Source organism: Mytilus trossulus, chromosome 5 (genome assembly GCF_036588685.1).
Source record: "Mytilus trossulus isolate FHL-02 chromosome 5, PNRI_Mtr1.1.1.hap1, whole genome shotgun sequence".
Taxonomy (NCBI): Eukaryota; Metazoa; Mollusca; class Bivalvia; order Mytilida; family Mytilidae; genus Mytilus; species Mytilus trossulus.
In genome coordinates, this window is record NC_086377.1 from 72,732,694 (window position 1) to 72,747,456 (window position 14,763).

The 14,763-nt window shown below is 34.2% G+C and overlaps 1 protein-coding gene and 1 long non-coding RNA gene across 2 annotated transcripts; both read left to right on the forward strand.

Annotated features, from left to right (window-relative positions):
• The first annotated feature begins 886 nt into the window (after positions 1-886).
• On the forward strand, positions 887-2,311 carry LOC134719149 (uncharacterized). The gene is made up of 3 exons (XR_010107521.1): positions 887-1,219; positions 1,595-1,717; positions 2,242-2,311. It is a non-coding gene; the product is annotated as an uncharacterized LOC134719149 (long non-coding RNA).
• A 415-nt stretch (positions 2,312-2,726) lies between these two features.
• On the forward strand, positions 2,727-10,799 carry LOC134719148 (uncharacterized). The gene is made up of 3 exons (XM_063582129.1): positions 2,727-9,662; positions 10,038-10,160; positions 10,685-10,799. The coding sequence occupies exon 1, from the start codon at positions 3,688-3,690 to the stop codon at positions 9,151-9,153; it is 5,466 nt and encodes a 1,821-aa protein (XP_063438199.1). The 5' UTR covers positions 2,727-3,687; the 3' UTR covers positions 9,154-9,662; positions 10,038-10,160; positions 10,685-10,799.
• The last annotated feature ends 3,964 nt before the right edge of the window (positions 10,800-14,763 follow it).

A 14,763-nucleotide genomic window follows, 5' to 3' on the forward strand; every position in this document is an offset into this window, starting at 1 on the left:
ACAAGATCAAACACAAGCTCAAACACGAGCCCAGCACAAGATAAAACACGATATCAACCATACGTGCAAACATTAGATAAAACACAAGCTCAAACATGAGATCACACACGAGACCAACTCAAGATCAAACAAAAGATCAACCACAAGCTCAAACACGAGATCAACACGAAATCAAACACAAGGTCAAACACGAGATCAAACACAAGCTAAAACACGAGACAAACTGTAGATCAACAAAAAATACAAACATTAGATAAAACACAAGCTAAAAAATGAGATCAACACGAAATCAAACACCAGCTCAAACACGAGATCAAACACAAGCTAAAACACAAAACCAACACTAGACCAAACACAAGTTCAAACACGAGAACAATACGAGATCAAACACAAGCTAAAACACAAAACCAACACTAGACCAAACACAAGTTCAAACACGAGAACAACACGAAATCAAACACAAGCTCAAACTTGATATCAAACACAAGCTAAAACACAAGCTCAAATACGAGAACAACACTAAATCAAACACAAGCTCAGACACGAGAACAGTACGAGATCAAAACACGAGATCAACCACAAGCTTAAACATTAGATAAACACAAGCTCAAACATGAGATCAAACACAAGCAAAAACACGAGACCAACAGTCAGTCAACTGGTTAAACCGTATTGCGTTAGATGACAGTTTTATGCGTTTTAGAAATATTCATAAAACAGTTTCTATGACAAACCTCTGAAAAAAAAGCACAATCGTTTGCAGAAATACGAAATTCATATTTAATTACAAAAATGTTAGCTGGAATACCAAATTCATCAGGAGATAAGTGCGTCGAATTCGAAAATGACTTTAGTGCACGTGATGTCTACGTACATGTGTGGTAGAGTGGATTTTCTGCCATTTACACTGGATGCATTGATTATATTATATGTACTAATTCTAAATATCTCTTGCAGATGATTTATTGAAGTAGGTGATTCGTTTGCAATCTACTTGTGATTAGGTCTTATTTTATTGGTCATTGGTGGTCTTGTGATATTATATAGAGGGAATTCAAATTAAATGGCTGGTCAATTTTGGTCTTTGTTTACAAAAGTTTAAATAGTTTAATTATTTAGTATCCAGACTTTGTAGTTACTTTTCATAGAAGGATTGAATCCTTCAGTGATCTTGGATACATTTATTTTCAGTCAGGAACCACAAATATAGCATATTTTGGTAAGTTACATTTATTTACATTGAGAGCCTTTGTTCTGACAGATGGATGAAGCATGAATCCTGATTATGATATTTCAATAACATGTAAGGTAAAAGTAAGTTTCCCCAATGTCCAAGTGAGTGTGAGATTTTAGTTTGAGAGATGATTATATGATTTGCTTGTTTTGAGAGCTTTTGTGTATTCGCTGTACGGGTGAGTTTGATTTATTTTAACAGTGACCTTGACCTATGTTATGGTATTGTCAATAATGACGTAGACATTTAAATGTAAACAAGTCAGATGATATTATGTTTGTTTATAATTGAAAGTAACTTTTTGTAAAGATTTATTTGTTTAATAGAATCTTGTACTTATAACTATATTATTGATTTCAGATAATGATATTATGTATTGACCATAGATCCATGATATATTGATCTGTATAAGGACACTAGGATAGAAGTTAAATAGTGTAGCTGTTGATGTTATATATTGTACAAACTCAGTTCCACAAATTGGTGAGTTTACTTAACTGTGTAAATCGATTGCATTTGTATTTTATTTATGTTTACCTGTATAACTTGACTATGACAGATATTTCATTGTCACTTTGGAAATATTACACTGGGATTATCTTCCCTGATTATGAACATTCAAGCTAGATTCACATGAAGTTAAATATTTATATTTGTATTGGTTATAAATGATTATTCGTTTATATTATATTATAAAGACAGTGTATACGAAGCTCAAATTATCTGTAATGGTAATTTGATGAAGTTATTGTTTATTGTTTGTAAATTTACATTTTGATATTGTCAAATCGTATACCGTTTGTATAGAATGTATGATGTTTGTATTTATTCAGTCAGATCGATTGAGAGAAACGGTTATGAGTTCAAAGGTTAAAATATAGGATGTTTTAACTATATAAGAACATGTGAACTGAAATGATAATAGAAGTGTAATAGACTAGTACTTTAAGCTTTTGAATTGTATCGTTTATTTTAATATCTTTACCATTGTTTATTTGTTATTCCAGGGTTAGTGTATGTAATTGTAAGATGAATGCATGTGATGTACAATTGATGAATAAAGAACCCTATGACTCAGATGACTTAGTTATATATGATGAAGCAGAAAATTAGACTTTTACAATGGCGTCCACGTTAATGGTTTATTCCAAGGATGGATCTTCACAGTGGAAGCTGAAATGACTTAAATTTTGTATTAAATATTACTTGCTGATATTTTATAAATTGATTTATAAATATAAATTTGACTTTAGATATTCAGTTTGTGAATAATGAATATGGCCTGAAAGTAAATTAGTACATTGTATATCTGATTGGTATTATTTGTTAAGATACTAAAAACACTTGAATTTGTAACAAAAGAAGACTCTTATATCTTGAATTGAACATTTGATAGAATATTGCATAAACTTTGGTTAATTTGTTTGTATATTGTGTATCTTGTGTAGATAATTATTTTTTATTAAACTTATTTATTTTGAAACCAGTAAATTTTTTTAAATTACTTTATTGAAAACTTATTCAAATTTTTTTATTTTGAATTCTTTTGGAATTTATTCTGAGATTTAACTTACTGTTTTGGAATTTTTCTGAAATTGGATAATTACAGTTTTTGGCATTAAAAGTAGTTTGATAAGTAAAATTGCACATTCATAGATTTGAAGGTAGTTTCAGTTTGCATACTGAATATAGTATTATTATATAATTGTAACTTATAGTTTGACATTTGTAATTATAATACAAAGGTCATTGTTAAATAAAGATTTCCCTTTGAGAGAGAGCTATCCCATCCCCATAGCACACACACACACATACTCATATTTAAAAAGAGACAAGGTAAGATCTACACAATGAACACAAGTTAGTACAAGGAACTCTATGAGACATTAGCATCATTAGTTGAATACATAGTAGGTATACTCAGTACTCAGTAGGTACATAGATAGTAGATTGGAGTTAGGTATTTAGAGTTTTACATCAGTTTGGGTATGTAAGTTTAGGTTAGTAGTGTTGTTAGATACATAGGTGCATATATAGAAGTACACTGTTGTAAGTATAGTACAAGTAGTATTTATTTCTTAGAGCAGATAGGATACTATAGTAAAGGTTAGTATAGTGCATAGAGTTTAGTTGGTGTTGTATTGTCAGTCTATTGGTTGGTTGAGTTTTGCCTTGGTTAGTTGTTTGGTGGTTTGGCATATGTGTTAGGTTATAAGCCTAACATATCTTCAAGGTAAATCAGGTATTATATATATATGTGATCACACAATGGTAGGTATTCAGTTTGTGTGATTGAAGATACAGTGACCGACTGGTGAGTGATACTTATATATATACTTTTCACATTGATATTAATCATTTTTTTAAATTGCAGGTACATTAATTAATTTGTTGATTTATTCAATCTCTTTCAGAAAACTTATTACATTAAGGTAAGTATCAGGATACGCATCATGTCTGAGGAATTGACCGAACAGGATATACAAAACATCGTTAGAGCTTTTAAGGATATGAAAGTCAAACCGAATGCAGATACAACTGATGCATTTAAGAATTGGATGAAGGAATTTTCCACGTCAAAGATGGACGATGTATTATATATGCCATACATACCGAAGTTACCTATCTTTTCCGGAGATGACAAAGGAGATGATGTTTCATACGATCTTTGGAGATATCAAGTAGCATGTCTTATCAAGGAAAATTACCGACATGAGATCATAGCTCAAGCCATCAGACGTTCTGTTCATGGAGAAGCTAGTCGAATCGTTATGCGATTAGGAGTTGAAGCAACAGTTGATGATGTCATAGACAGAATGGATTGTATTTTTGGATCTGTAGATGTAAAAGAAGTTCTTCTTGCCCAGTTTTACACAGCATGTCAAGGAGCCGACGAGGATGTATCATCATGGGGTTGTAGACTAGAGGAAATTCTTAATAAAGCACTACAACGAGGAAAGATTTACGAACAAGATACGGATGATATGCTTAGATCAAAATTTTGGAAAGGATTACGACCTGAACTACGAAAGGTTTCCATACACAAGTTTGACCGTATTAAAGAATTCAACCAATTATTGATATCTATGAGAGAAATAGAAGAGCAACATCGTCAAGATAGCATTATTAAGATAAAGAGCAGTACATCTTTACCTGACAAAGAGAACATAACATCAGATGAAACAACAGAGCTGAAGGCTATGGTTCAGAAACTAACTGCACAGTTACAGGAAAAAGAAACTCGAACAGCAACTCACACCAAGAATCCGAGCTCAACTACAACATTTATTCCGGACGAAACTATAATTCATCGACCGAATGACAGAAACATACGGAGAAAAAGCGATAAAGGAGATAGTATATGTTGGAGATGCGGACAACAAGGTCATATAGCAGTAGGATGCAGAGTAAGATTGGACAATTCAAGGAAAGTACAACATGCTTTGAATTTTCAACAAGTAACCTTCGAGGAACAACACATTAGTTCAAGCTTGACTACAAAGGAACAACGGATAGCAGGTACGGCAAATGAGGTTACAGTTTTCTTGAATGGAATGAAAACACAAGGATTGTTAGACACTGGATCGACTGTATCTACCATGAGCGAGGATTTTTACAACAAACACTGCTCAGCAATGCCATTAGAACAACTATCAGGACTATTAAAGATTGAATGTGCAGACGGCTTACAACTACCGTATTTAGGATATGTAGAGGCAGAACTTCAACTGGAAGGAATTACTACACCTTACATGAACACATATCCAGGATTATTTCTCGTAGTTCCAGACAGCGATTATAATTCTACTACACCCTTGCTTATAGGAACTAACATCTTAAGTTCAGTTATGGAGGATATCAGTAAAGCAATTGGGCCAAGGTATTTACAGGATACAAATCTTTATACGCCGTGGTACCTCGCATTCAGATGCCTTACATTAAGGAACCATGAATTGGAAAAACAACACAATAGATTAGCTATAGTCAAATCAGCAGAGATGAAATCAATAACAATACCGCCGAATACAGAAGTTGTCATAAAAGGATATATGGACAAGAAACTAGAATACCCAACAAGTTGTGCATTACTTCACGCTACAAGAAAAACATCACTTTCAACTGATCTTGACATTGTACCAGCTATAGTCAACTACAACCGTCATCGTAAAGAACCAATACTAGTACGGATATCAAACATAACAACTAGAACAGTAACCGTAGCACCAAGATCGATTATTTGCGAGTTGCAACCAGTCAGCATTGAAGAGTTACCACCAACCGAGAAATCAGACGTACCTGATATTTTAGATATAGTCAAACTACCAACTGAAATACTAGAGGATGATGAACTGGATAGAGGAAAAGATTTGTTAAATAGATTTAAGGATATATTTTCAACAGGAGATACTGACATTGGACACACATCAGCAGTCAAACACCGAATTGACTTAGTAGATAACAGACCTTTTAAACAACGTCATCGCCGAATTCCGCCGTTAATGATTGATGAAGTTAGGAACCATCTACGTCAACTGTTATCAGCTGGAATTATAAGACGATCTCATTCACCGTGGTCTTCGAATGTGGTACTTGTAAGAAAGAAGGATGGAAGCTTAAGAATGTGCGTCGACTACCGTCAGCTGAATGATATCACCATTAAAGATTCTTACGCTTTACCACGCATAGAGGAGATTCTTGATTCTTTAGGAGGGAACACTTTTTATACTGTCTTAGACATGAAGAGTGGTTACCATCAGGTGGAAGTATTAGAGGAGCACAAAGAGAGAACAGCCTTTACCGTTGGACCACTAGGATTTTTTGAATATAATAGGTTACCATTCGGATTGGCAAATTCCCCTGCAACATACCAACGATTAATGGAAGAATGCTTGGGAGATCTTCACACCAAGATTTGTTTCATCTACCTGGATGATTTAATTATCTTTTCCAAGACCGTAGACGAGCATTTCGATAGACTAGAGAGAATATTCCAGAGATTAAGAGAAGTTGGACTGAAGCTGTCGCCAAAGAAATGTTCCTTATTCCAACAGAGAGTAAAGTATATAGGCCATATTGTGTCAGCTAAAGGCATTGAACCGGATCCAGAGAAGATCGACAAGGTTATGAACTGGCCAAGACCTACAAATCCAGAGGAAGTAAGACAGTTTTTAGGTTTTGTGGGATACTATAGGAAATTTGTAAGAGATTTCTCCAAGAAAGCCAGACCATTGACAGATTTGATGCCATCAACATCTAACAAGAAAGGAAAAGGAAAGAAAGGACAAAAGAAAACATCAGTAGAAGTGAAACCATGGCACTGGGATAAAGAACAAGAAGACGCATTTCAGGAACTGAGACACCATTTATCTAACCCACCAGTATTAGGATTCCCAGAGTACCAGAATCCATTTGAACTACATACGGATGCTTGCTTAACTGGATTAGGAGCAGTTTTATACCAACTACAAGAAGGTAAAAAGCGTGTCATTGCTTACGCTAGCCGTGGTCTTTCGAAGTCTGAGAGGAATTACCCTGTACACAAGCTGGAATTTTTAGCGTTACGATGGGCCATTTGTGACAAATTCAACGATTATCTGTATGGAGCCAAATTTACTGTACTTACAGACAACAACCCGCTGACCTATGTTTTGTCTTCAGCCAAGTTAGATGCAACAGGGCATAGGTGGATAGCAGCTTTATCAGCTTTTGATTTCGATATCAAGTACCGACCAGGAAAGCAGAACACAGATGCAGATGCCTTATCGAGACTACCTGCATTACTTCAACGCCAGGAATGCACACCAGATGAAAGTTATAGCCATATCAGCGAGATCAGCAAGATACCTATTACATCGGTTAAGGCTATATGCAGTTTACTTCAACGACAACCATACATTGAATCTTTGGCAAAATCTACTAATGTAATGGAGGATATAGATATCATAGGAACAGATGAAAAAGTAGATATTAGGAGAGAACAACTAAGAGACCCCGTTATACGATACTGGATAGACAACGTTATGAAGAAGAAGTCACCACGAAAAGAAGATATTCCGGCAGTACCGTTTCATCGTTTACTCCATTCAAACTTCAACAGACTTATATTGAAAGATGGAATATTATTTAGAAGAACAACAGTAGATGGAGAATCGAAAGATCAGTTAATTCTGCCAGCATCTCAGATTAAGACCGTTTTGAATTACCTGCATAACAACATGGGTCATCAAGGTCGAGACCGCACAACATCGCTTGTTAAAGATAGATACTTTTGGAGTGGAATGCATAAAGACATAGAGGAATGGATTCAACGTTGTCCAAGATGTTTGAAGAGGAAAAGATTACCGAATGATAAAGCACCACTCAAGAGTATAAAAACATCACAACCACAAGAAATTGTTTGCATGGACTTTTTAACACTAGAAACATCAAAAGGAGGATACCACCATGTACTTGTAATCACGGATCATTTCACGCGGTATGCACAAGCCATTCCAACAAAGAACATGTCAGCTAAAACAACAGCGGAAGCCTTTTTCAACAACTATGTGATCCATTATGGTCTTCCTCAAAGAATACACTCAGACCAAGGAGGAAATTTTGAAAGTCGACTTCTTAAGGAATTATGTGAACTTACAGGAATTAAGAAATCGAGAACGACGCCTTACCATCCGATGGGAAACGGCCAGTGTGAAAGGTTCAACAGAACACTTCTGAACATGTTAGGCACACTGCAAAATGATCAAAAGAGCAACTGGAAACAATACCTAGGTCCAATTGTCCATGCATACAACTGCACTAAACAGGATACTACTGGATATTCACCATTTTCATTAATGTTTGGACGAGAACCTCGACTTCCAATAGATACTGTTTTTGGAATTGAGAACATCACTACTCAGAAAAACACGACAAAGTATGTTGAACAACTGAAAGATAGACTACGAAAATCTTACGAGCTTGCATTACGATCTGCAGAGAAAGCACAATCTAGACAAAAGAAAGGATACGATGAAAAGATCAGAGGAGCCGTATTGAATACAGGAGATAGAGTACTCGTTAAGATTTTAGCATTCGAAGGAAAACATAAGCTTTCTGATAGATGGGAAAACGATCCTTACATCATATTGGAACAACCAAACTCGGAGATACCAGTTTTCGTAGTGAGAAAAGAGAATGGTGAAGGGAGAAAGAGAACTTTACATCGCAACTTGTTGCTACCAATTGGTTCCGTCTCCATGGATGAACAAGAACCGGAAGATACACCACAACCAAAACCCAGATTAAGACCCAGGAAAGAGACTAAACCAGTACCAAAACCAAGAACGACAAGAAGAGAACCTTTGACAAAGGATCCACAGCCTCCAGCCAGTATTTCATCAGATACTGACAGTGAAAGCGAGGATGAGTCTTTCATGATTTTGATTACACAGCCTACTGACGACACAGATATTAGCACTAACAGTGATGATGATGATAATTCTGAAGAACCAGTAGCTGAAGTCTATGAACCGCAGACTGACGGAGATCAGCAGGGTGTCATAGGACAAGAGGAAACTGAAGATACGGAGGACGCTCCTTCTTCTAATGAGACAGAAGATTCAGTTTCGGAACAACCAGAGGAAGCAGTTATCACTGAAGAAGTAGAACTTGAGGAAGCTGTTTCTTCGGATGAACCTGGGCAAGAAGATGAACAAGATGAACAAGATGAAATACAAGACATTCCACGAAGATCTGTCCGCACGAAAACATCAACAGCAACAACGAAATATAAGGACTTTGTGTGTAAACAGATTCAGCCTAATACAGATTGGTTAATAAGGGCACAGTTTTTGAAGGATGCTGTATCCAGTGGAGTATTCAGAGGATCTGAAGATAGAGTTAAAGATGCCTTACTGAAGATTGTCACTGATACAGGTTAGTATTCCCTATTATATGTTCATGTTTTTATATTTATTTATTTATCTATTTTTTTATTTAGTCGACGAGGACGTCTCTTTCTCTCAAGACCAGGGGGAGAGAGTTATATAGTTTATATTTTAGGTTGACGAGGAGTTGACGAGGACGTCATTTGCGACCAGGGGGAGGATGTGGTAGAGTGGATTTTCTGCCATTTACACTGGATGCATTGATTATATTATATGTACTAATTCTAAATATCTCTTGCAGATGATTTATTGAAGTAGGTGATTCGTTTGCAATTTACTTGTGATTAGGTCTTATTTTATTGGTCATTGGTGGTCTTGTGATATTATATAGAGGGAATTCAAATTAAATGGCTGGTCAATTTTGGTCTTTGTTTACAAAAGTTTAAATAGTTTAATTATTTAGTATCCAGACTTTGTAGTTACTTTTCATAGAAGGATTGAATCCTTCAGTGATCTTGGATACATTTATTTTCAGTCAGGAACCACAAATATAGCATATTTTGGTAAGTTACATTTATTTACATTGAGAGCCTTTGTTCTGACAGATGGATGAAGCATGAATCCTGATTATGATATTTCAATAACATGTAAGGTAAAAGTAAGTTTCCCCAATGTCCAAGTGAGTGTGAGATTTTAGTTTGAGAGATGATTATATGATTTGCTTGTTTTGAGAGCTTTTGTGTATTCGCTGTACGGGTGAGTTTGATTTATTTTAACAGTGACCTTGACCTATGTTATGGTATTGTCAATAATGACGTAGACATTTAAATGTAAACAAGTCAGATGATATTATGTTTGTTTATAATTGAAAGTAACTTTTTGTAAAGATTTATTTGTTTAATAGAATCTTGTACTTATAACTATATTATTGATTTCAGATAATGATATTATGTATTGACCATAGATCCATGATATATTGATCTGTATAAGGACACTAGGATAGAAGTTAAATAGTGTAGCTGTTGATGTTATATATTGTACAAACTCAGTTCCACAAATTGGTGAGTTTACTTAACTGTGTAAATCGATTGCATTTGTATTTTATTTATGTTTACCTGTATAACTTGACTATGACAGATATTTCATTGTCACTTTGGAAATATTACACTGGGATTATCTTCCCTGATTATGAACATTCAAGCTAGATTCACATGAAGTTAAATATTTATATTTGTATTGGTTATAAATGATTATTCGTTTATATTATATTATAAAGACAGTGTATACGAAGCTCAAATTATCTGTAATGGTAATTTGATGAAGTTATTGTTTATTGTTTGTAAATTTACATTTTGATATTGTCAAATCGTATACCGTTTGTATAGAATGTATGATGTTTGTATTTATTCAGTCAGATCGATTGAGAGAAACGGTTATGAGTTCAAAGGTTAAAATATAGGATGTTTTAACTATATAAGAACATGTGAACTGAAATGATAATAGAAGTGTAATAGACTAGTACTTTAAGCTTTTGAATTGTATCGTTTATTTTAATATCTTTACCATTGTTTATTTGTTATTCCAGGGTTAGTGTATGTAATTGTAAGATGAATGCATGTGATGTACAATTGATGAATAAAGAACCCTATGACTCAGATGACTTAGTTATATATGATGAAGCAGAAAATTAGACTTTTACACATGCATGTTGTTCCTGCATTTGCACTTTAGAGCTGCGAGAGTTGTGGTGGGATATTATTATCGAGAATTTTTCGCTTCAACTTTATTTTGAACTTAGGGAATATGACGATGAGGATATATATCAAAAAGTAAAAACACAAAAATACCGAACTCCGAGGAAAATTCAAAAAGGAAAATCAAAAATCAAAAGGCAAAATCAAAAGTCCAAACACATCAAACGAATGGGTAACAACTGTCATATTCCTGACTTGGTACAGGCATTTTCTAATGTAGAAAATGGTGGATTGAACCTGGTTTTATAGCTAGCTAAACCTCTCACTTATATGACAGTCGCATCAAATTCCATTAAATTGTCAACGATGCATGAACAAAACAAACATACTCAAAGAGTAAAAATGTCAAAAATAGGGGTACAACAGTCAATATTGTGTTATCATCTTAATATCTCTACATAAACAACAAATGTAACAAAGAAGCACAAAAAGGCATACATTTATTTAACATTCTCATTTTGCTTTTCTTATACGGCTGAATTTATCTATGTAAAGTCTACCCATAATGATAGAAGATTTCATTACTGGTTTAAAAATGCGCGTTTGAAATTCGCACAGGTAGACATAAAAATAATTTTGTCGTATGACGGCATACATAAATGAAGACTTACGTAAAGTTGATATAACAAAAACAGACTGAACAGTAAAAGTAATAATAATAAATAAAATAATGGTGTGGTTCAAAGTATGACGGGATACATAAGAACAGTTTCACGTCAAATACGGCTGAATTTATCTATGTAAAGTCTACCCATAAATGATAGAAGGTTTTCATTACTGGTGTAAAATAGCGCGTTTGAAATTCGCACAGGTAGACATAAAAATAATTTTGTCGTATGTCGGCATACATAAATACAGACTCACGTAAAGTAGATATACCAAAAACCAGACTTAACAGTAAAAGTAATAATAATAAATAAAATAATGGTGTGGTTCAAAGTATGACGGGATACATAAGTACAGTTTCACGTCAAATGTTTAATTTCAACATAATGCATATGAAATAAAACAATAATTCTAATAGGGTGGGCGGGAGGGATAAAAACGTGGTTTCCAAATTGGATCGATAATTGATGTGATAAACTTATTTCTTTTAAGAAAGAGCTATATTGGTGAATCTAAAACATGGAGTACGCCCCGAACAAATTAAACAAAATGACTAGCCATTTTTAACCCATGAAAAACAGACTAAACAGAAAAAGTAGTGTTATTGAATAAAATAGTTTTGTCATTCATAGTATTCAAGATCCTTAAGTTAAAGTAATATCAATCAATGAAATAATTTTGCCGTTCAAAGTATGTGGTTTTACATAACCACTGAGTCACTTCAAATGATTATCTAAAAAAGACTTATAAAAGAATTCTATAATACGTTATTAAGATGATAACAAACGTCAGTACGCAAAATCTATCCTTCAAGACCATCTTGTATTATTTGTGAAGTTGATACGGAATATTTATCAACAAGTTCTTGGTATCTTCCGATGAACTTTTTTAGAAAAAGGACGAGACGTTCTTTGACATACCCCTGGTTCATCAACTTTCTGCTCAGACACTGGTGACGTTTTACAAAGTCTGAATAGGAGCTGCAAGCTCTTGAATACCTAATAAGTTGGGAAATGTATATTCCATATGCAGGTGAAGTTGGTATATTACTACTAAGGTGGGGGAAATTGATAATTTCAAAATTAAAATCGTCTCGTTTGTCATAGATTCTGGTACTGAGATGACTGTGTATGTCAAATTCGAGGTATAAGTCTAAAAATGAGGCGGAGGAAGCCGTGTCTGTGGTCTCTTTAATTTCTAGTTCTGGTGGGTATATTAATGGAATCCAATCAGAAAAGTTCGGATTGTTAATGGAAAGAACATCATCAATATATCTGAAAGTGAAATTAAATAACCTGGCTTCTTTGATCTTCTTGTTTTTGACAAGTGTCTGAAGGAACTCCGATTCATATGAAAATAAGAAGAGGTCAGCAAGGAGAGGCGCACAGTTAGTTCCCATAGGAATGCCGACAATTTGTTGAAAAAGTCTACCTCCAAATTCAACAAATATGTTGTCAATAAGAAACTCCAGCATACTGATCACTTGTTCCTCTGTGTAGTATGTTTTACCCTTTTGTTCCTTATTAACAAAATATACCTTATGGTATCCCAAAGTGATAAATTTATAGCGTATGCTACCATTTTTATGATGAAAAGCATTGTGGATTATTTCTTTTAGACGGTTTTTCAATTTCACATGGGGAATGGTTGTATTCAAGGTTGAAAAATCAAAAGTTTTAATAGAATTAATTTCAGAAAAAGACCGAGATTTAAAATTATCAAGAAGTTCTTTAGAGTTTTTCAGAATCCACATATGGTTAATACCACTACGAGAGTAAACAGTTTCCAAATTTTACTTGGAAGAATTCCATAAATTTAAGTGTTGATCATTCGGAGTTTGAGAGACTATGTCACGCCCATGTGGTTCAGTGCCTAGCATTATATGGACGTTGTGTAAGGTTAGGCAATACATGATATGTCATCAATCGAGGCCTTAATACTGAGAGACTAAAGTGTATATAATTGTTTGTATATATGTGAAAAACTGTTCTGTACCTATATTTTGTTTATTTTTTGTTGTCTGATATTAAGTTAATTGTATGTATTCATTGTATCTCAATTATGAGGAAATAAAGACATGAATGAATGAATCAACAACAAGCTCAAACATTAGATAAAACACAAGCTCAAAAATGAAATCAAACACGAGACCATTGAAATCTACATCAAACACAAGATCAACCACAAACTCAAACACAAGATCAAACACAAGATCAAACAAAACATCGACCATAAGCTCTAACACGTGTTCAAACACAAGCTAAAACGTGAGACCAAACCCAAGATCAATCACAAGCTGTAATACGAGATCATACACAAGCTCAAACATCATGTCAATTAAAAGCCCAAACATATCAAGCACAACCTCACACACGAAATCAAACAGAGACTCAAACCCAAATCAACCAAAAGCTCAAACACGAGATCAAACACAAGCTCAAACACGAGATCAAACACAAGCTCAAGCACGAGATCAAACACAAGCTCAAACACAATATATGAGCGTCTCTGATGAGTCTAATGTAGACAAAACGCGTGTTTGTCGTACTAAATTATGATCCTAGTACCTTTGATAACAATTTTATCTGGTTTTTGGTGTCTTTGTGTGCTGTTGTAAATTCCCGGGAGATGCTCGTTGTTATTCTGCGAATAACATGCTGTAATGTATAATTTTATTCATTTATGTATTTCTCTGTACTAATTAAGTTTCCTCTTCACATTTTTTTTTCTGAAAATATCCTGTTCCAAGTAAGGAATGTCGCAGTTGTAATCAACAGTCCAAATCTATGTATGGTGATGTTTATTGCTTGTTGAAGTTTGGTGTTTCTGTTGTTCTGTTGTTTTCTTATTAAAGTTGATGGGTTTCCATCGGTTTAATTTGTTTGCCCGACTTTTGTGTGTTATTAAGTTATTAATTATTAACTATTGAAAAGCATTATTTTTGTTGACTTTTTATATAGTAAAATTGAGCAAGGAAATGGGGAATTTGTCAAAGAGACAACAACCCGACCATAGATAAAACAACAGAAGAAGGCCACCAAAAGGTCTTCAATGTAGCGAGAAATTCCCGCACCGGAGGCGTCCTTTAGCTTGCCCCTAAAAATATATACTAGTTCAGTGATAATGAACGCCATACTTATTTCCAAATTGTACACAAGAAACTAAAATTAAAAATATAAGATTAACAAAGGCCAGAGGCTCCTGACTTGGGACAGGCGCAAAAATGTATCTTTATTCAATTTATTTTTGCTTAAACAGTTATTTGGTGTTTTTTTTTATAGTGATTGTGATTATAACACAATGT

Bases quoted from the DNA above. Each gene is read 5' to 3' on its own strand.
- LOC134719148 (XM_063582129.1), top strand. From the start codon at position 3,688: ATGTCTGAGGAATTGACCGAACAGGATATACAAAACATCGTTAGAGCT.